Here is a 22,579-nt window from a genome sequence, read left to right as displayed (position 1 = left end):
AAAATAAATTTTATCAAATTATAATTTGACCCTGATTTATCATACAAAAGAATGTAGTTACTACAAACCATGGCACTATCATATATTGTTAGCAAATATATTTGGTTGTTAAATCGCAATATATATCATGTATTATTTGATTGATTTTTTTTGTATCGTATATTCTATTAAGTTGTAAGATATAGAAATATAATAAAAAATAATATGAAAATATATAATACAATTAATATCATGTAAATCTAAATTTCAAAAAGACACTAAATAGTTTTGGCTGAATTTCTGAAAACTTATAGCCTCTGAATGACTTCAAAAAAAAAAAAAATCTTTCTTGTTGAAAACTTTTCGACTCCGTAAGGCTAAAGTGAAGTCAGTAAAAATATTTTGATATGCAACCTTCGTTGATTTAATTTGGATTAGTTTTTTTATTGATTTATTTTTGTATTCTGAAAATTGAATAAATTTAAAATATTTATTTAATTATTTCCTTTATTAATACAGATTTTTTTGATTGAGTATTGAGTTTAAATCAAAAAATTAATCTTTTTCTTTTCTTATAAATAATAAAAAAATTAGATTTTTTTAATTAAAGTCACAAATCAAATTTTATTTTTTAATTTTAAAAATTAAAATTTTCGATTTAATTTTGTATTATATGATACATGATACACTCCAATTATTTGGGATAAAGATGTTCTTGATGTTGATGATACACGATACGTATCGTATCGTACGATACAACTCATTTCCGGTACACCTCCTCAATATGTATCGCTGAGCTTGAGAAGCATATCATATCATATGATACGCATCGTATATCGTATGATACTGATAATTATGCTATCCTCCTATCTAATTTTTTTAGATGTGTACAGGTCATTACAAGTAATATATATAATGTTGAATTAAGTATTGTTTATTTGTTTACAATAATCGGATTTGATAAATACGTTTTGATATTATAGATATTTAGACTCATCGTTAAATTGGAAATTAAAGTGGAGTAAATAAGCAAAAAACTAAGCAAGTATTAATTAATTAACAGATTTTATTATGGGAATCCAATCTATGAAATACTCAAGATTTTTCATCCATTAGTTAGAGTTAGTTTGACATTTTTTTTTTAAGTTAAAAGTTACTTTTAAGATAAAGTTAAAAAAAAAAAAGAATTTAAAAAATATAATTAATAATTATTTGGTGATTATATAAAACATGATAAATCAATAGAAAGGAAGAGATAAAACTAGATGTAGCCCAATAATCCACCTTTATATCGCCCTTGATCCATTGCCAGTGACTATCGTAAGTGCGTGAAAAAATGTGTTGGGTAAGGTCTCCACTCTCCTCAGTTTGTTTCTTTTGTTTTTCTAGTCTTCATTGACCTCATTTGATAACGGACGCATGATTATCTCTATAGATTTTGAGATTTAGATAAAAAGACAATTATATTGAACCATATTTTTGCAGAGGAATTGTGAACCAAGTAAACAGTCTATAATGTGCCAATTGATTTTGCTGATCTTATGTTGGCTATAGATTGTGAACCAAATAAATAGTCCATTGTGCCAATTGATTGTTTTGTACAACCTAATCGTAATTTTGATAACGAAATTTAAAAAGATAAGATACTTAATTAGTACTTACATTTAAGAAGGAAAGTGGAATTATTATTATTTTTTAAAATGTGGTGGAGAAAAAAAATTAAAGATATCTCTAAAAGATCGTATGAAAAGTAAATAGAAATGAAGAAAAATAAAATATAAATATATAAATCATATCTATTTGTTGAGGACATCAATCCTTATGTTCAAGTATTGGAAATAAATAAAATAATGTCATTTAAAACTTAATATATATATTTTTTTGGTATTGTAGGTACATATTCACTTTCATTCCGATCAAAGAAAATTTCTAGAATACTACCGTAACATCCAACTTTCTATATATCTATCCAATCAAAACCAAACACAAAATACTAATGCTTACAAGCAAGAGAGAGAAATATTATTTAAAATACACATATTTAATTTTGAATGGCAGATATATATACGCCTGTTGTACTAAAAATGAGCTCCCAATCGAGATTAAATTCTTTACCGGAAGAATATAAGAATGTACCTCCTCCATTGTTTTAGTAAATTTAGAAATAATAATTTACTTAAATAGTGGTTTAAAATTCAAACTCAAGTAATCAAAGATGGAAATAGTTATGGACTAAGGTCTCACACAAAAAGTATTTCCATTCCACTAATCTTATGTGATTATTCCCAAGATCCTTTCCACTATCATTTTCATAAACTTCTTCACGATCTCCACCATGATTATCTTTGGAATGTTCTCAACCATTTTTGCCATGATCATCTCCACATCCTTGGCAAAAACGGTCTCCTTCATTTCTCCCACAAATAGAGGCCGAACACTCTTGTACGTATCTTGATATTTATACACACCACCTTGACTTCGTTATAGTTCTACATGTGAACAAGTCTCACGTCCATTGAAACACCATGGAAGAGCCGTCCTCAACAACCATTGGATCACCATCAAACAGACATATAAACAACATTATTTGAGTCTTACGGCTAAACCATTATCTCTTGCCTACCAAAAGCACCAATGGCGGAGCCAAAAAAATTTCATGTGGGGACAAAAAATCAAATACACAAAAAGAAGATATGTCAAAGTAAATTGGGTTAGGACTTTATTGCAGAAGTAAATTTGGTGATCCTATCATTGAGTTAGTACACAGAAGAAGGTATGCCGAAATAAACCAGAGTACTTTAGAAGCCTCTAATACATCATTGAATGCCCACCATTAAGAATTTTTTTTCTTCATATTTTAGAGGAGACAACGGCCCATCCTAGCACCCGGGCTCCGCCCTACAAAGCACCATAGGGAACTGTCCTAAACATCCATTGGATCAAAGAGACTCACAAGTAGCACCACAATTGGATAAACCAATATGAACAAAAACATGCTTTTAAACCAAAAAAAAAAAAACAACGCTTAAGTTACCATTATTTCATTTAAACTTTGTGATGATGTAGAAGCAATTTATAAAAACCTAATTTCATTTGATTATATTTGTAGTGTCTTCATTCAATTAAATATAGAGCTTTAACAAATTATGATAAAAACTAATAGAAAAGTTTAAGGTGGCGATGGGTTTATTTTTAATTTTAATGCACAACACTACCTAATATACGACATTTCCATTATCATAAGGAATAACTTAACCACTACTCCAAGGCTTTCCCTCATATTTTCACAGAAAATTTAAAAATATCAATTTACTTTTATTAGAAAAGCATAAGCCCAAATATACTATCATTCACATCTCTGAATCCAAGTCTAACCAACAAATTTAAAAATAAAAAGGAAAAAATATAAACCAACTATTTCAGAGCCTCACAAACTAGTGTTTGTAATCCATATTCAAAATATTGAAATTCATACAGACCGCCCTACCCTCTACGCCATCAATCAACTATCACAATATGGAGATACTTACATATCACTGCTTGAGAAGCATTCATGCAAAAATGAAGCAAATATATTGGAATCTACCAGAGGATAAAAGCTCCGCCTCACTGGTTCGGGGAGTAAAAATACCTTTGAAATCAAAGAAATAATGTTGAGACTGAAATGAAAGAAATCAGTTAAAATGCTTGATGAGCAGCTACTTCATGTACTTGCTCAAAGCAATGCCTTTTCATTACCTTTCGCAGTGTAATCCTGTCTGGAGATAGAACTCTGCTGTCTTAATGTGTAGTTTAGACTTTAACAGGATGAAGGAGCGAAGAACTCCAACAGAATCAGGAGAAGAGTTAGCTCACATGAATGGATATAACAGTGGCAGCAATCTATAGTCGACAATCTATGAAGTTGGCACATTCTCCACTGTTTGTGGAAATTCAAGATTGGCCAAGAGGTCAGAGGCAACCTTGTCAAATGGGACAAGGTTGAGATAGTTTCTGTTTCCGTTCATCACAACATTTGACAGACATATTATTTCCTGAGCTACCACATTCTTTTCAAGTATGTCAGTCCAAAATTCACCATCTTCGCTGAGGTTTGATGATCTTAATATATCTACTACCTTTTCCAGAGTTGCTACATTCCTACCAGCACCACAGCCCATGGCTGTTGCAGCACCCACTGCATTTGCAATTGCTAATGTATTAACCATTGGCATATTATGTATAAAACCATAAGCAATGGCAGCTACAAAACTGTCTCCACACCCAACAGTGTCAATAACATCCACCTGATAACATTTTAGAAATCCAATTAGTTTATACTAAGAGTTATCACAAAAAGTTTAAGGGTTGTAAACAAAAAAAAGATTGTCGGACATAAATTTAATAAATATTATTGCTAGAGATTGGAGCATAAAAATTTGGACCGTCACAAAAAAAGTATCAAGCCAATATTAGAGAATATCAGACTTTTGAGCTTGATTATTCCTTTGATATTAGGATATTGGAAATGCATGTTTGACTCATTTAAGAAAAAGGATCTTCCAGTTGAAGAAACTACATGCAATACTCACAAGGTTTTGAAATATGGTCCTTTATAAAATGTGGTAAGGTAGCTCCTTTGTAACCGAAAGGTCAGGGGTTTGAGTTTGGAAAACAACCTCTTCGCAAAAATGCAAAGGCAAGGCTGCGTACAATCAACCATCACAAAGTCGGGGAGCTTTGTGAACCGAAATTTACCCTTCATAAAATGTGGGTATAGCCTTAGTTGTCAAAACTTTCATTAATTTTCCCTCAACCGAAAATTTTGACCTTTAAGACAAGAACACATATGAAACTCTGAATTCCAAAGTAGGCCATAGCACAGTTAAGCAGAATGGCAGTATATAAATAGAATAAATCATTATGTCCCAAATTTGCAAGAATTTGATGGAAGCAATTAAGAGAAAATTTAGAATAAGATACCTTGAATGCAGGTGCACAAGCTATACTTGATGCAGTTATTAGAATTGAACCCCTAGAACCCATTTTTACAATCACCCATTTTGTGCGGATCCCTCTTTTAAGCAACTCCTGCCCAGCTAATATTGGATCTCCTATGCCAGTTAACGACTCAGCCTGTCATGTAAAACAATAGCATCAAAGATGTCATCAAATCAAAAAGTAGTTTGAAAAACTACCTATTAATAGCAGAAACAGAAGCAATTTAAATTTGCATTACATGATTGTTTTATAGGAATAAGAGAAGACCACTATCTTCTATACATAACTTATGAGATTAAGAGGCCCAAATCATACCGAAAATACAAACTCCGTTAGTCTTTTGCTTAAGCAGGATTTACAACCAACGTAAAAACTGCTGCAGAATTTTCAAATTTGGTATGTCTCATTAATAAAGATGGAAACAAATCATTTGGATCAGGCTGCCATCAGTTAAAAGTTTAATAAAATACAAAGAGACCTTGAAATGGTGGACCTGGAGTAATTTGGAAACATAAATGGATGGACTGGGACCAAAATATGAAGCTTCCATCCATGCTTAAAAGTTAAAACTCTTAGTCACCCCCTGAATGGTAAAATCTAGTAACTGGCTGTCTGCCTTGCAAGTTCTATGGTAGAGGAAGATACTGGAGGCAGCGCAGATTTCAAAGAAAGCAGAGAAGAGACAGATAAAAGTCCAATTAGTGACAAGGATTAGATTCAGCTTTTAATAAAAACGAAGTGGAGGAGAAAAACAAATTCCACCAAAACTGAGAGAACAAGGTACCAATTTTACTAAGGAGAGCTTTGATGGTGAGAGTTGGGACAGGGATGCAAAGCATATAATGGGTAGTTAGGGCTGCATGTTTTTACTTTTCTCAACCTGAACCAATAGATAGGACTATTTTTCTACAAACCAAGACTAATGCATTAATTCACCCATCAAACAATGTAGAAAAAATTTGGTACACCAATGGGAAAAGTTAATAACATGTAAATAATTGACAAATCAGAAAAAAGAAGTTGCAGTCTGAAATTTTACATCCAGACTAACTTTTGAAATGCAACCACAAGTGAAATAGAACTACCATAAAAAATGTGATAGGCACCCTCCCATAACTAAGGTGTACAGTGGGGCAAAAGGGAATAGCAGCAGAGGATTGGAGGTGAGTGTGGGCATCAGGGAAAGGTGTGTGATCAGCCATACGAGGTTGCATTTTGACAATCTGCTTATGAACTAGGCCTAATTTGATCCCAACATCCTACCATATTTTGAATAAAAACCTGAGAGAGACAGATAATAAGGGAAAAGTGACCAAAATGTCACTGTTCACCAACTTTTTTACCTAAATGCCACGCGAACAGTGTTATTTCCCAATCTGCCACGGGGGCAAGTTCGCTACCCGGTGTAGCGAACTCGGTTTGCTGACATGTCACGTTTCTAGTGGAAGTTCGCTACACAATGTAGCGAACTTCACACCTTTTTTTTTAACTTGATACTTGTTATCCACTAGAAATGTGACACGTCAGCAAACCGAGTTCGCTACACTGAGTAGCGAACTTGCCCCCGTGGCAGATTGGAAAATAACACTATTCGCGTGGCATTTAGATAAAAAAGTTGGTGAAGAGTGGCATTTTGGTCAGTGTTCTGATAATAAGCAAGGTCATCAGACTTAGACTGTTTCCTAACACAAGTAAATGAATTTTCAGGTAAACTTTCAGTTTAAATATTATCATTTTTTCCATACTTCCAAATGTTTCACATGATTTTCGTTAACAATGTCAAAAGCTCCAAGGAAAGTAAATTGAAATTTGCAAAACTACATAACTCATATAAAGGTTCCAGACTGATACAGTTTCATTGGACAAACATACTAACTTTGACATTGTGAAGGAGTTCATAAATATGCAAGTAGAAATATATATACAACATGCATAAGAACTTGGACAAACAAACAAAACATGCCCAATTGTCCATACTTAAGAGGAATGATGGAATTATTGCGTAAGATTAAGACGGTTCTCATAAACACAAAATATGTATATAAAGTCCTTAATATCAGAACAAGAAACTGAGAGATGTCCTTGCCATGCATCTAAATGTGAAATGCAAAGTGCAAACAGCAATATATAGCTAAAAAGAGAGATAGAAGAAGAAATTTCATAGTTTATAAAGCAAAGAAGAGTAATTATACTCCACCATATCAGAAAGCACAAGCTTAATGCAGAGAATGATAAGCAATTGTATATTTGTATTGTCATAATAATATCAAGGATAGAAGCAAAATGAGGAGGGCTATAAGTGAGACCTCATCTGAAGTTAGAAGAAGAACGTCACTCATTCTCAAAAACTGGTTAAGAGCTCTTTGTTCTTCTGGGGTCCCAGTGGAGAGACTCTTTCCACGCGGTCCAGGATCAAAGAAGATTGATGTGCCAACTTCAATAGCATATTGCAGTGATGAGAGAAGTACACCAGGAGGGAGCTCATCAAAGCCATATCCATTACAGAACATGACCTTTGAATTTTTAATAGCTATTTTTACTTCTCTGGACACTTTACTCATCCAATGAAATGCAGGCTCCTTGCTAAAATCCATTCGACTAAAAGACAAAATATGTTCAGTTAGTTGTTTGTAAACAAAAATATGATAACAAATAATTACTCCGTGACAGTGACAAAACAATACAAGTTAGAAGACAAGATTTTTACCTGCAAAAACCATGTTTTTGTAAGGGATCAACAAGAACCCAGCATAGGAGCGTTTCATGAGAGGCACTAGGGCTGTTGACAATATCATCACTAGTACTCATCCCAACCATACCAATGCCCTCATCATGAAGCACATCTGACAGAAACTTCCCATATATTTCATTACCCACGTGACCAATTGATACGCAAGTAAGTCCTAGCCTTGCAGCTGCTATAGCCATATTGCAGTTCCCACCAGCTTCCCAATATTTCTACACCAAAAACCATAGAATCCAAGACAATAAAATCATTTGCAGCAAAAAAGCATGATAGGAAAAGTACAAAAAAAGCAAAATAAAAATAATAACTTATAACTTCGTTTATAAAACAAATTACTAATATTTAAGTGTTCAGGACTAAAACGTGAATATTCAAATTAAGATAACAAGCTTGCAACTATATGTAAGTGGACTATGACAACAATCAGCAGTTATACCAGAAATGAAAACCAGCTAATGTCAACAGCTTAATTATTACAGCTTTCACGAAGCTTATCTAGTTCTAGGAGAATGTTGTGGGTCCCACGAATCTTTGGTACTACTATTGCACTAAAGATTTAGTACATTCCATCGATTGGAGCATTACATATCAGTCAAAATTCTTTTTTTTTTCTGCCAAATTCTCTCTCTCTCCCCTGATGTGTAATGCGTACTAAATCTAGATGCAAAGTAACACCAAAGATTTATTCTCCCACTCCAAAGTGCACTGTCCCCAAGAATTGGCTTATTATTAAATTTCAATGATCATAAGAGGTAGAATTATAATTCATGTCACGCCACACCAAACATAGGTTTTTGTTATAACATTCAATTCACTTCCAAAAGCACACAACCCAATTATCATGTCACTTCTCGCCTTATAATTGATTCAAAATCAAAACAAATGCACCAACGCGAGAGAGAGAGAGAGAGAGAGAGATGAGGAACCTTATCAGGTGGAGAGGAAGCCAAGCGTTCCATGAGAGCCTTACGTTGGTGGAGCGAGGAAGGGGGTAACTGTGGGACATTGAGTACGATGTCGACGCAGAGATTACCGAGTGTTGCAACGTCCACGTGTTTCGCTCCCACGCTAGTCAACTTGGAACCCGTCGACGGAGACACGGGTTTAGGAACGGCGATTTCGAGGCCTTTGCATGCGATAACGTTGGAAGGGTTGAGGTTGGGGTTGGCGAGGCGGCGATTGAGATAGAAATGAATAAACCCGGGTTTTGGATGGGACTTGAAGGAATGTCCATTGGCGTATAAGGGAATTGGGGATTTTAGGGCTTTGGATGGGAGAGGCATTCAGCGAATTTTTTCAGCTCAGCTCAGAAGAGAAGACGAGAGAAAGAAAGTGCAGCGTAGCGCAGTCAAGATTGAACAAGAGGAAGAGGAATAAATTAATTAATGTACTTATAATGGAATCTCTCTAAGAGGAAAAAATAATAATTGTATAATTGTGAATGCAAAACATTTCTTCTCATAAAATTTTATTTAGAAGACTTAAACCCTATTAAGATAGGAATGTACTTTACTCGATTGTCTTCGAGTGTTTTGGTAATTTTTATTATTAATTTAAGTACTTTTATTATGTCAAATGTTAAAAAAAAAAAAAAAAACCATATTTTTACCGTTAGAGGTGAGTGAATATAATTATGATTTTAGTCATGTTGGATAAAAAATATTGTCCGAAGCAAATATTAAATTTGTGAAAGACTTTATCCATTTTGAAGGTTATGAACAGAAGTAATGATATAACCTCCTGTGAAGGGATGATTGAAATTCTAACAATGCGTCAAATCATGAAAAGAAAAAAAAAAGGCAAACAAAAAGTGATTAATGAAATAAATATGATTAATTAAAATAAAGGCAAGAATGGTGTATCTCATGCCATTGAAAATAAACTTAAATTCATTTTATTAGTTATTGCTCCTAAAGTAGCAAATGCATATTTTGATTAATATTTCTTATTATTTTATTAAATAAAGTTTCTTTTAGATGTTTAACAAAAAATATTTATAAGGGACTAAAAGTTGACTGTTTTTGTAAGTTACAAAAATGAAAATCGTATTTTTTTGTTAAAGAGCATATGAGACTTTACTCTATTTTATTTTATATTAATTTAATTCAGTGCTTCATTATTTTTAGGCTAAAGTATAAGTTATTCCTTGAACTTTGTTCATTTTTTAAATTATCCCCTTGTACTTTTAATTATTTCAATTAATCCCTGTACTATATAATTGTTTCAAATCAACAATTCTATTAAAATTTTTACAAACTTTGTTAAACCTCCTCACATGCCCTAAGCCCCAAATCTCAAAATTTTCTTTTTCTTTTCTTCTCCGTTCTCCCATCTCTTATTACAAATTTCTTTGGATCTTTTATCAGTAGTTTGTGATGATTTCGATTTGGATCAGAGAAGATTAACATAAAAGAATCTTCACAAAGTTTGGGATGAGATGATCTTATTATTATTTATTCACAAAGTTTCCAGCGATGATCTATTCTTCTACGATTTGGGATGATCTTTTCTTCTCTCTTTTCTTTAGCTCTTGATTATTTATTCACAAAGTTTCCAGCGATCATTGTTTCTACTTCGTAGAAGATGTTAATATTTTGTAAGAGAAGCCTTGGGAGAACATAGAAGAAAAGAGACACATTAATCTTCTCCTATCCAAATCGAAATCATCCCAAACTATTGTAATAAGAGATGACAGAACGTAGAAAAAAAAAAGAGAATTTTTTTTTGATATTTGGGGCTTAGGGCATGTGAGTTTAACAGAGTTTGTAAAAATTTTAACAGAATTGTTGATTTGAAACAATTATAAAGTACATGAGATTAATTGAAACAATTATAAAGTATATGAGATTAATTGAAACATGGTCAAAGTTCGGGTAACTTGTATTTTAACCTTATTTTTATGATTTTCTTTCGTGTTTTTTCTATCCAAATTATTTATCCTTTTCTTTTTAATTTATTTTTGTATGAGTTAAGCATGACATAAGGAATAAAAAAACGTATGTTTATAAAATAAAAAATAAAAAAACGTAAGCAATGACGGAATGAAGATACGACAGACAAGATCTTCTTGATTATTATTTTGATAATTATAGTAATTAGGATAGTTTCCCCTCTTGATTCATGATATCATATCATAAACGAGATTTGCAATGACCAAAAAATACAAAAAATAATTAAAAAGAAAAGGAGAAATAATTTGAACAGAAAAAGACCGATAAGCTTGGGCTTTAGTGTTTGGGTTTGTGTACATATTTGTGAGCCAAAACTAACCCAATCAGCATATGACTATGGGATACAATAAACTAGTAGCACTCTATTCAAAAAACATAAATAAATGTGTACAAAAAAATAAATAAATAAACTAGTAGCACTTGAAGGAACAGATCCGAAAATTATCAAACCAGCATATGACTAAAGTTTTTGTAATATTTTACCTCCAAAAAAAAAAAAAGTTTTTGTAATATTTCTACTAATTTGTCTTGATTATCAGTTATTTCTTTATAATTAGTATTTCCTAATTTGTCTAATAATAATATAAATTCGGGTATGTTTCATAATCATGACTGCTAGAGATGGTGTAGTATCGGTTTGTATTACCTATCATTTTTTAAAATATAAAGTATTAATTAGAATATATTATTTTAGATTATTTAAATTCTTTTTATATCCTCATATTTCTGAAGCATTAGTGAGTGTTTAAAAATACGGAAATCATGCTCTCCTGCTATAGGAGAGCAAAATTTTTTCCTACACAGATTCATTTTCCGTGCTAATTAATTTTTTTTTCTTTTATAATATAAAATGTGAGACCCACATTTAATTTGTCTCTACTTTTTTTATCTCATGCAATCCTACAACATAAGAAAATATGAACCCTTAAAAATATCCTAATTGAATATTTGATAAATTATATCATTCTGCCCCTAAAGTAGCAGTGATGAAATGATATTAAGCATTTGACAACGTATATCCTCCTACTCATGCAGTAGTAGTGAGTGTGTAAAAAAAATATAATCTTATATAATATTTGACCTTCTATATACTCATGCTCCTGAACTTGGGTGAAAGTGGGTTGGGTTGGGCCGAGTTTTGTCCCGAAAAGCCCAAGTCTAAGTCAAAATATTTCAATTGGCCTAGCTCGGTAGCATAGTACGAGTCTAACTGTTAGCATGACTTGACCCATTTATAAAAAAAAAACAAATGGCCTGGTTTGGCCCGCTAACTTGTTAATTTTTAACTTCCAAGCAGAACCATAAATCAACTTCACAAAATACTTAAAATCTATTGTTAAAACAAAAATCACAATTTCAACATCTAAACAGAATCATGAATCACAATAACAACTCATCACAATATGCATTTATGTTACTTTCAAAAGCAAAATGCTCAAACTAAATAATATATATTTCATCAGATCCAACAAACCAATCTATACTGTGTAAATTAAAATAACTATACGAATCCAACACATCATGATACTTGTAGTAGTCAAAAACTTCTCATCATCTTCTCTCCCTTGCAAATACAATTCCAAGGTTACATAAGTTGGCAAAAAATTTGTAAATGTAGAAAACAAAAACAATATTAAAGAATTAAAAAAAGATTAAGAAACAAAAAACCTTTTAATACATTCGTATAGGCAATCTTACATGCTGAGATGTTGGTTCCTCTTACATAAGAAATGAAGTCAGATTTCTATTAAAATATAATTAAATTATAAAATAATTTTATTTGATTAAATTTACGCCTTTTATTTTTTCTTCAATCCATACTTATTACATAGCCAATCTCCTCCACATATTAAAGTTTGGATGGTATCTTCAGCCAAACTAGAATGACAAGCATCAATAACTCTTCCTCCAGACTAAATGTTGATTCTGATGTTATTGTAGAGATTGATACAGATCTTATGCCCTCTTAAAGTGGTATTGGTGGGGATTAAACCTAGGTCCTTCCACCACCTACCCAACTCACATACACCAACTGAGCTATCACCATTTGGTACTACTATGAATAATAATATTTTATGTTATTTAAAATAAATAATATAATATAAGTCAGCATGTAGGTTTATAGGCCCAACATGTAAAAAAAGCCTATGACCTGCTTTCTAAATAGGCTTGTTTAAGAGCCTGAGCCTGTTCTATTTGACTGTATGTAAAGGCCGAGTCTAGCCTGATATAGGCTAGGTCGTAGGCCGGCGCGGCCCACTTTCATCTTTAGGTAGCGATGAGTGTTTTAGTAATCCTCATAATTAATTTAAATTTTTTTATTATGTTATGTTAAATGTTTAGAAAAAAAAATCATATTTTCACATCCTAGAAGTTAGTGAAAATAATTTTCGATTTTAGACATAAGCATTGCTTAAAGCATATGCCAAAAATATGAAAGACTAACTATTTTGAGGGTTATAAGCACAAGTAATGATATAACCCTTAAAGTGATGATAGAAAATTCAACATTGGGTCAAATCACGAAAAAGAAAGAAGCCAAACAAAAGTGGCTAATGAAATGAATATGGCTAGTTAAAATAAAGGTAAGAATGATATATCTCACGCCAATGAAAATAAGTCTAAAGTCATTTTATTAGTTATTACTCCTGAAATAGCAAATGCATATTTTGATTAATGTTTCTTACTATTTTATTTTATATTGATTTAATTCATTGCTTTATTGTTTTTATGATTTTTCTTCATTTTTTTCTAGAATAAATATTTTATTTATATTTCATTCATAGGAATTTTATTGACAAATATCATTGATATATTTTGTCTTATATTAAGTTTGTTAATTTAGTTAATTTCCTGGAAAAGTTATATTTTATGTATTGCAGAAGGATTGCACAAAGTCAATGACTTTTCTTGGCCATCATTTTTATAAATATATATGATAAATTTCATGAAGAACTATAACTCCAAACCATGATTCAAAAGATCTAACTGATCTGATGAATAATTTGAAATAGAATATTCAGAGAAAATATTCTTTATATCTTATACCTCTTGAATATGCTCTAGAAGTAATCATATCAAGGAATTGGGCTTATAAAGTTTGGCCAAATGGGTAAAGCATATTCCCTGAAGCGAATGTTTCAAACTATAATTTTAGACATGATTGAAGGCTCCATAAAAGCTTGTATTAGGACTAAGATAGGTTCTACTAACTTGATTGAAGGCTCCAGAAGAGCTTGTATTATGTTACCTTGAGAAGCAACCAAGGAATGAGATAAGCTAATCGAGCAAGAGAATGTTGGTGAAATAATATTTCTTCATCATTTCGATGATGATCTTATAACCAAATATTTATGGTAAAAAGATCATTCGATCCTGCAGAATTTTGACTAATTTGTGTCATTCCTTGAAGTGAATGCAATATAATTACATAATCATGAATATGGTCGTAGGCATTTCTGCAACAATATTTGCAATAACTCTAGAAGAGCTGATTATTTATTTAGATGAATTACTCATCCAATTATATGCTCAAATGATTATGAACCTAAAATTCACTAACTCATATGCTTTTAAGTATACTCCCCTTTTGAACTTGTACATTGATGTGAATATGATATTTCTCATATACACTTTTTTTTTTGTAATATATATGTCCTTATGCCAATGAGGGACATTTCCTGGGATTAAGGGGAGAAAGTCAAAAGATCAATGAATCCTGAGAAATTATTTGGAATAAAAATACCAAATGAATTATTTTGGTCCACGTACAAATATAATCGAACTTGAAGTTTAAAATATCATTAATTTGCAAACTTTATCAAGACAAATGTCATATAGATTTACTGGTCACAAATGAGTGACTAAAAAGAATGAGTCACCTGTAGTGGAGAATTTAATGAGATAAAATTACTTTGAGTCTAGTCAATGCCAGAAGCACGAATAACCTGCAGGGACTAAAGATATAATTCCACAAAAAATTAAAATAAGTCACTTATCGCGCCTTCTGAAGAGGTTAATCCTGAAGAAAGCAAACTCGGTGAAATAAATGCAGCTGCTAATTGCAATAATCATGAGAATACAAAATGACCAAATTTAAATGTCTTGGGAAACGACGAAGATTTGCTTGATTTTGACATAAAAGTATGCAATAAAACTATATTAATAAGGGAGAAAATAGGATAATATCATATGTCGTAGGCGACATTATTGTCTTCTCAGTAGCTCTTGTTGTCTCAAGAGATAATTTGGATCCAGAACCCAAAAATCATTCAAGAATGCCAGAAACATTCAGATTGGAATGAATGGAAGAATGCAATTAAGAAATAACAAGGGTTTTCGCAGAGACCCTATATCAATTATGATGTTTATTCTCCCACAATGAATTCTATTACGTTTCGTCACTTGATAAATATAGCAACTAAGATGCATCTTGAAATGCATTTAATGGACATTGTGACTGTAGGGTCACTTAACGATGATATTTATATGAAAATCCTTGAAAGATTCTCCATAACTTATATGGAAAGAATGAAATTCGCAGCATGTTTAACATCAAACTACAACGATCATTGAATGGTGGTCTCAAACATATTATTGTCTCGGCCTGCAGATCGAGCATCTTCCAAAATTGGTTTTTTTTATTTCAACAATATTACCATATAAGTGCCCCAATGATGGTTCATTCACTAGAAGTGAATACAGATCCATTTAGATAAAAAAAATCTAACGAGAAAGGATTAGGACCTGAAGCTCCTAATCTTAAGCGCCGTAGGAACACTATTATACTCTATAAATTGCAATAGACCTCATATTGCATTTGCAATAAAAGTTCTAGCTAGACATAGTGTTGCCTCCTTAAGACATTGGAATGACATTAATCATATTTTTTGTTATCTTCAAGGATCTATCCATGAGATGGAGGTTTTACACTGGTGGGATATTTTGATGCTGACTATATAATCACATATTAGATATGTATCTCTTTGTGGAAACACTACAATGTAATGGAAGGCTATAAAGGCAAAACATAGTTGCTACTTCCTTAAATCACTCTAAGACTATTGCATTATACGAAACTTCTCGATAATGTTTTTAAAACAACACATTAATGTTTCATGTGATTTATCCATAATTGATAATACCCCATCGTCCTCTTTGAGGACAATACAACTTGCATTACACAAATGAATATGGGTATGATAAGAATGACAATCTTACAGATTTATTCGCTAAATCCCTCATCTACTTCTAAAAATTGAGAAATTGGTATATGGAATAGGTATGCATAAATTTAATAGATTACTTTTATCAATGGGAGCGAATTAATTATGACTATCCCTAAAGGGTGGAGCCTTAAAGGTTTATTTTTGTACTCTTTTTTCCTTTGCTAATTTTTTCCCAATGGATTTTTCTTGGCAAAGATTTTTAATGAGGCAGATTGCGTAATGTTTTGGTTACGCATGTCATGTACTCTTTTTCCTTTGCTGGTTTTTTCATTGGGTTTTCTAGCAAGGTTTTAATGAGGCATGATCTTAGCGCAATGATGTTCAATGAGAAGCATTGTAAATGACAAGGTTTTAATGAGGCATGAACTTAACGCAATGATGTTCAATGAGAAGCATTGTAAATGGACGCTATTGATCCCATTAAATTAACATTACTACAATTTATTATAGAAGATTATAAGATAGCTATTATGTAAAATTGTAAATGTTGATCCACTTCCGTAGCTCCAGGAATAACTTTACAGCTTAATTGAGGGGGAGCAATACACATTGTACTATCTTTTCTTTGAAAATATCTTTTAATGAGGCAGTCTATATTAACATATAGTTGATGGTATGTTAACTATGAACATCATATTCTTTTTCATTCGCTAAAGTTTTTATCCCATTGGATTTTTCTTAACAAAGTTTTAATGAGACATATTCATAATGGGTCATCCAAGAGGAGTAATGTAAAATACAAATTTATAGATGAGTTAAATTATGTGACCGTTGGCACTAATGATACAATTATCCCTCTTTTATGTTTCAGTAACCACTAAACTAACGAAGCATCAATTCCCTATTCCCTATATATACATTTATGTTTCCGTAACCACTAAACTAACGGAGCATCAATTCCCAATTCCCTATATATACATGATGCTTGTATTGGAAAAGTATGGATTGAATGAGAATAAGAATTCTACCTCTTCTTTTGTCCTCTCCCCTTTCATTTCATAACATTAGGTTGATTTTCTTGTTTGAAAATAGTATACCAAAACACTTACAAATAAAGATTTTATATACTAAACAATTTGCTAAACATACAAAATAAATAAATAAATTGAAAATAGGTTAAGTCAAATCTATCTAAACATTCCCAAATATTTTACTAATGTGTTAAATAATTAGTCAAATTGCATACTACAGTAATGGGCCAAGTCCAGAATGAGGCTAAAGGAGAAAATTCCAGCGACGACCACTTATTTGAGCTTTAAAACTATCATATAGCCTAGATCAAGAATTGCAGATTCTCAGTGCATTCTCTTTGACAAAGATGTTGCAGATAACGCTGCCACAATGCATCCAAATCAACCACTAACAAAAAGAGAGAGAGAGAGAGAGCATATAACTAGGGAATGGCATAGCAAGAGAATCCTGTAGCAACAATCCCGTGTAGCGTCAGTGTTGCATAGAAATCATACTGCTAATTTGACAGCACCTATGTGACGTCAGAGAATCATTGACTGCTTATTTTACAAAATTGATGAAGATGCTCGAATCTACAATTTTAAATCATAAACCAGTCCTGTGTCTCATACCATAATTTTAACAAATTTTAAGCGTAATCAAATGCTGCAGGTCTTGGTTACAGAGCATCCCGGCAGGCAGCTCGGTCCCCCTTTCTTGGATAAATGTATGTACTGGATAACTTGCTCACATATTGAAGGACAGCATTCATAGTATAATCTCAGGTTGGAGTGGTTGTTCCTTGAGTTTCTGAGCAACTTTTTCAGCCACAGCGTTATATGCTCTGGAAACTAACGAATCAGGTGCAGCCAACACTATGGGGTGCCCTTGATCACACGCTTCCCTAATTTCCACTTCCAGTGGTATCTGGAATCATTGAATTGAAAATTTATCAGAAATACCTAATATATAAATTTTGCAGATGTCACTTAAGAAGACTGAGAAAAGAGGTGGCTTTGTCTATCAATAATTCCAGACAAGAATATTACACAATAATTTATGAGAACTGTCCCCTTTTCAATACTTATAATCAAACAATCAATCAATATATATATATATTATATATATATATATATATATATATATATATATATATATATGAACAGTCTACTGAGTCTGCCGTACAGAATATAGCACTGCACAATCCAAAGATTATGTTCAATTACTTATTTGTAAACATCATCAGCCCTATAAGAGGAGAGAGTGGAGATGGGTATTTGCTTATATTGCATTTACAAGAAAAAGATAATTTTTGACTTTTTACACCTCAACCTCGTAAAATTTAATGTGCATGGTATTGCAACTTCAATGTTTTTTTTCTCATTTAATTGGGGTGGAAAATTTTAGTTAAACATAGAGAAATCAGTACATCCTTTGAAGAGATAGATGAGCAAATGCAATAAATTATAACGTTAAACCCCTCTTTTCCACCATTTTATTTTTTTGATGAACTTGCTTTTACAGATTAGGATCTGATATAGTTAAACACTCATTGCTCATTGTCAAAGAGAGCTTTTACAACAATATCAAAGGAAAAGTAAAAAGTGATTAGTCACATAAAAATTATAAAAATGTCTATCCCAAGAAACTAACTAGTCTGGATCCTATTGCTTCCTTCAATAAAGTCCGCATTAAAAGATCCGCAAAATTTTAATTTAAAAAGTACAGTCTACACACAGATAATCAACATACCTCGCCTAAAAATTCTAATCCCATTTCAGCGGCTGTCCTATGAGTCCCTCCTTTACCAAATATGTATGAAGGTTCACCACAGTGCGGACACTTGAAGCAGCTCATGTTCTCTACAATTCCCAAAATCTGTAAGAACAGTCGGAGTACTCATATGAATGGACATCAAAGGTACGATGCATTCATAGCTTATAGATTAAATATGAACACCATATCATAAGGAATTGTTGATATCAATGGTAGGCATCACAGATTTCATTCTAAGCACCCTAATTGGATAGTGGATACATAAATACTGTGAAATAAATTAAAAACACATGCCTGAAAACAGACCATATAAGCACAAATGAATATGCTTCCACCAGACATTTGATACAGGATATGCTTCACATCTTTATTCGAACTAGCATCATATAATTTACTGAAATAATAAGCCATTAGGATTTCTAATAGCAAGGCACTTACTTTGACGCCCAATACTGATTCCAAGCAAATGCAATCTACTGATTCAGCAGAATTAGGAATTTCAGACAACCTAATGAGGAAGGAGTGCTAGGGTGCCACTAGATAGCTCAAAAACCATGCAAATAATGGCATAATGCATTAGTTTAGCACGACAACGTAAATATTTTTCCTTAAACAAAAACAACTGAGATGAATCTCTATGAGGCAATTCTCCAACTGAACAATTTGATAATTGTCACACTACTGACAAGTTGAACGAAACCCATAGTGGGTGTATCTTAGTATATGCACACTGTACATGCTGAAGGCATAACATCAGACAGAAGTGCAAATACATGTATATGCAGACTCATGAAAACCCATTAACATGTAAAAGAACAAGTATATCAAGTGATTATCATACCGGAACATCAACTTTATGGAACATATTTACTCCCCTCCTGGCATCCATTAATGCAACATCTTGAGGAGTTGAAACAATCAGCGCACCTATCATACAAGAAGCCATGACAATGAATAACCAAAGAAAAATTGTGTAAGGAAACTAGATAAAAAAGGTCAATTTGAAGGACAATTCATAATAGTATGAAGTATCAAAATATCAGGATACTTTTGTTCAATTTTATCAGCGATTGATTTAATTAAACTAAAAAACCGTGTGTTTTAATGCTTATAATTCAATTAATAATCCACTGAAAATGTTTCAATTCTGAATTAACAGGCATGATAAACAGATCTAACCACAATCTTCTTTATGTAAGGTTTATTGCAATATCAGGCAGATGAGAACCACAAAGACTAAAGTGCAAAAGGCCAGACAAAGGTGAAGGTCCAAGCTTCGTAAAACTTTAAATTTAGACATCAGCCACAGATGATCCCCCAAAGGGCCTCTGACCAGAACTGTCTTCCTAATTCCTAAATTGTTAACTACCTGATAATTGCAGATTCTGAGACATAGCTATCTGGACATCACCAGTGCCAGGAGGCATATCCATCACTAGAATGTCAAGGTTACCCCAGTCAACTCCCCTTGTCATTTTCTCAAGAGCATTTGATACCTATGATATAATCCAGTAATAGGAATTCAAATATAAAACAGCAAAAGTGGCAGTTTTGCAAGAACTTTTTTTCAATAAGAAATCCTTTACAGTATATCCCAATGAACAATTAAGTTGCAGAAGTTAAAACAAGAAATAGTAAAAGAAAGGTAAAGGAGAAGAACCAAGAAGAAAGCAGTTGTAGGCATACCATGGGACCTCTCCAGACAATTGGGGCATCCTTCCCCACAAGGAACCCTATTGACATACACTTGATCCCATAATTTTCGATAGGAATCATTTTCTTATCTGAAAATAAGTGAACAGAAATATATTGGCATGAACTGTAATGGAAGCTGGAAACAAATTAGCCATAAATCTAAGCTTAATGTATAATTAATGCATAAGTAACAACTTCAAACAAAGAAGAAAAAATTTAAAAAGAAAAACTGAATAAAGAAAGAGAGAAAGAGTTCATACATTCTTATTATTCTATTCGATTCCATCCAATCGAACAATCAATAAAGTTAATAATTGCAAGCAACCTTCTTGAGTACCACTTGCAATTTGGTCACATTTCTCTATGCATTTACACTTATGAAAATTAAAAAACACTACATATAGATATGTTTATCAAATTCAGAAAGCCTGGAAGTTAAATGAGTAGCATTCAGAACGGTTTTACATTTAAATCAAATCATACATCTAGAAGCAAAAATTTAAACACACTTCATATGGCTTTAACATTATCACCATTGCTTGAATATGGAAAGCAAACTTTGTTTGATATTGATGCTTTCTTCCCTTTTAACATAATAGGATAGCTACATGTTAACAATGTCACTCAAGATGGATGTTTCGCTGGAAAAGGTTGATGGAAAGAAAGAAACATATACCTTGAGTGACTTCAGGCTTTGTGTTGATGTTCATCATGGTGGGAATGTTCGGTCCATATACATCAGCGTCAAGCAAACCAACCTTCAATTGGCACTTAGTAGCAAGTGCAACAGCTAAATTAACTGCCAAAAAAATCAATTGAAACAGCACTCAACTCATTCATCACCAACAAAAATAATCAAAACTTGAAGAAAAATAAAAATCAGAGCATAGAAGAGAAAGAATGACAATGAAGTTAAGGGTTTTATTTACCAGCGGTTGTGGACTTGCCCACACCACCTTTACCGGAAGCGACGGCTATAGTATCCTTGACGCCATCGATGCGAAGATGCTTCGCGTAGCTCCGAATAGTTCCTAGCCTCTGAGCACAACACAAAACACAATACAACAACACCGAAACATTCAGATAAACGAATAGACAATTCAATGTTCAGAATCAGATCCCTCACCTTCAAACTGAAGGAACCCAACACATCCTTCATCAGTTTCTATACACAAACACAATGTACGCTGGCTCAGTGAAATTAAGTAAGACCGCTCTATGAACCCTAAGAAATAAGCACGTTTGAATTTGATTGTCTCATATTTGGGATTTATTGCGTAAATGGATTATTTTCAGTTATCTTTCTCCGGTCACCTTTAATCCTGCAATATTGATTGGTGAGAAATTTTTTTAATACAAAAAAATATAATTACTAGATATCTGTAAGCAAAGTAAGATATATAGGAAAGTTTAAAAAATATTGTTTTGTTGGATAAAATTTTACAGGAAGAATTGACTAAAATTTCTGGATATGTGTTTGGTTGAAGATAAAATATTGATAGATAAATTTAGTAAAATTACAAAATAACACTTTATTTTTACAACTTATTTAACGCTTATTCAAATTATATTCAATTGACTCAACGGCAATATCTACATCGTCTTTGTCTCTGTTTTTGTTTGTGATCTCTGTCTCTCTCCCACGTTGTCTCCGTGTGTGGTTTCACGGACATCCTCTACCATCCGTGTGTAGCAAATAAGGCCACCAGAGGCTGCAACAGGACACCAACTTCTGATGGCATGTGTGAGCAAGCAAGCTTGAAACTCAAAGAAGCAGCAGCTGATTTCCATCTTTTGCTCACAGAAGTAAGGCGGAAAAATGTGGAAGTTGGTAACCATGAAAGTACCCTTTCAAAGAAATCTTCATTAAGATCATCCAGAGAAAAGCTATTGAAACCGTTTTCTGGGGACTTTCTTTTCAAACTGTGTTCCATTGACCAGAAATATAGAGAAAACAACTGCAGAAACATGGGGAGTAAGATGTTATCAAGACATCAATTCTTCCAAACACCAGGGGTAAATTCGTCACCGAATTATACCACTTTTTGACTTCTCCGGATTTCAGACAAAATACAACCTTCGAAGAAGCAATCTTTAACGGTGTTTTTCAAAAAAATCACATGTAATTGTCGAAACATGGGGAACAACGAAAGATGGATAAATTTCATGGATCCAGTGAACCAAACGTGGAGTTATGACAATCCACGAATCACAAGGATTTGGCTAGAGGGAGATTCTATTGTAGCTAGAGACTTAATCCTCAAAGGTTGTCA

General features: G+C 32.6%; 2 protein-coding genes across 3 annotated transcripts; both read right to left on the bottom strand.

The window, feature by feature from the left end:
• Window positions 1-3,167: 3,167 nt before the first annotated feature.
• Window positions 3,168-9,031, bottom strand: LOC133301230 (fructokinase-1). 2 transcript variants are annotated; one of them, XR_009750158.1, is made up of 6 exons: window positions 8,632-9,031; window positions 7,667-7,917; window positions 7,266-7,557; window positions 4,942-5,094; window positions 3,718-4,265; window positions 3,168-3,610 (listed from the first exon to the last, which is right to left on the bottom strand). XR_009750158.1 is itself a non-coding variant. In XM_061500848.1 (5 exons), exons 1-5 carry the CDS (start codon window positions 8,986-8,988, stop codon window positions 3,876-3,878), a joined length of 1,443 nt encoding a protein of 480 aa, XP_061356832.1. In that variant the 5' UTR covers window positions 8,989-9,031; the 3' UTR covers window positions 3,168-3,875. The 2 variants fall into 2 exon arrangements, 1 of the variants encoding a protein (XP_061356832.1); XM_061500848.1 differs by having other exon boundaries at window positions 3,168-4,265.
• Window positions 9,032-17,005: 7,974 nt separating this feature from the next.
• Window positions 17,006-21,577, bottom strand: LOC133301229 (iron-sulfur protein required for NADH dehydrogenase, mitochondrial). Its single transcript, XM_061500847.1, has 8 exons — window positions 21,433-21,577; window positions 21,236-21,344; window positions 20,983-21,105; window positions 20,298-20,395; window positions 19,981-20,107; window positions 19,453-19,538; window positions 18,588-18,713; window positions 17,006-17,762 (listed from the first exon to the last, which is right to left on the bottom strand). The coding sequence occupies exons 1-8, from the start codon at window positions 21,463-21,465 to the stop codon at window positions 17,604-17,606; spliced, it is 861 nt and encodes a 286-aa protein (XP_061356831.1). The 5' UTR covers window positions 21,466-21,577; the 3' UTR covers window positions 17,006-17,603.
• Window positions 21,578-22,579: the final 1,002 nt, after the last annotated feature.

The sequence above is a fragment of the Gastrolobium bilobum genome, unplaced genomic scaffold, assembly GCF_033153095.1.
Source record: "Gastrolobium bilobum isolate Gb01-03AN ecotype WA unplaced genomic scaffold, APGP_CSIRO_Gbil_v1 utg33064, whole genome shotgun sequence".
Lineage (NCBI taxonomy): Eukaryota > Viridiplantae > Streptophyta > Magnoliopsida > Fabales > Fabaceae > Gastrolobium > Gastrolobium bilobum.
The sequence above is the reverse complement of the archived record's forward strand: the minus strand, read 5'-3'. Positions and strand labels throughout refer to the sequence as shown.

Coding starts and splice junctions, on each gene's coding strand:
- LOC133301230 (XM_061500848.1), bottom strand. CDS start 8,988: ATGCCTCTCCCATCCAAAGCCCTAAAATCCCCAATTCCCTTATACGCC. Junction 7,918..8,631: donor CTTCCTCTCCACCTGATAAG/GTTCCTCATCTC, acceptor TTTTTGGTGTAG/AAATATTGGGAAGCTGGTGG. Junction 4,266..4,941: donor CTTGTGCACCTGCATTCAAG/GTATCTTATTCT, acceptor AAATGTTATCAG/GTGGATGTTATTGACACTGT.
- LOC133301229 (XM_061500847.1), bottom strand. CDS start 21,465: ATGAAGGATGTGTTGGGTTCCTTCAGTTTGAAG. Junction 20,396..20,982: donor AAAGCCTGAAGTCACTCAAG/GTATATGTTTCT, acceptor ACTTATTTTCAG/ATAAGAAAATGATTCCTATC. Junction 19,539..19,980: donor TCAGAATCTGCAATTATCAG/GTAGTTAACAAT, acceptor CTTGTATGATAG/GTGCGCTGATTGTTTCAACT.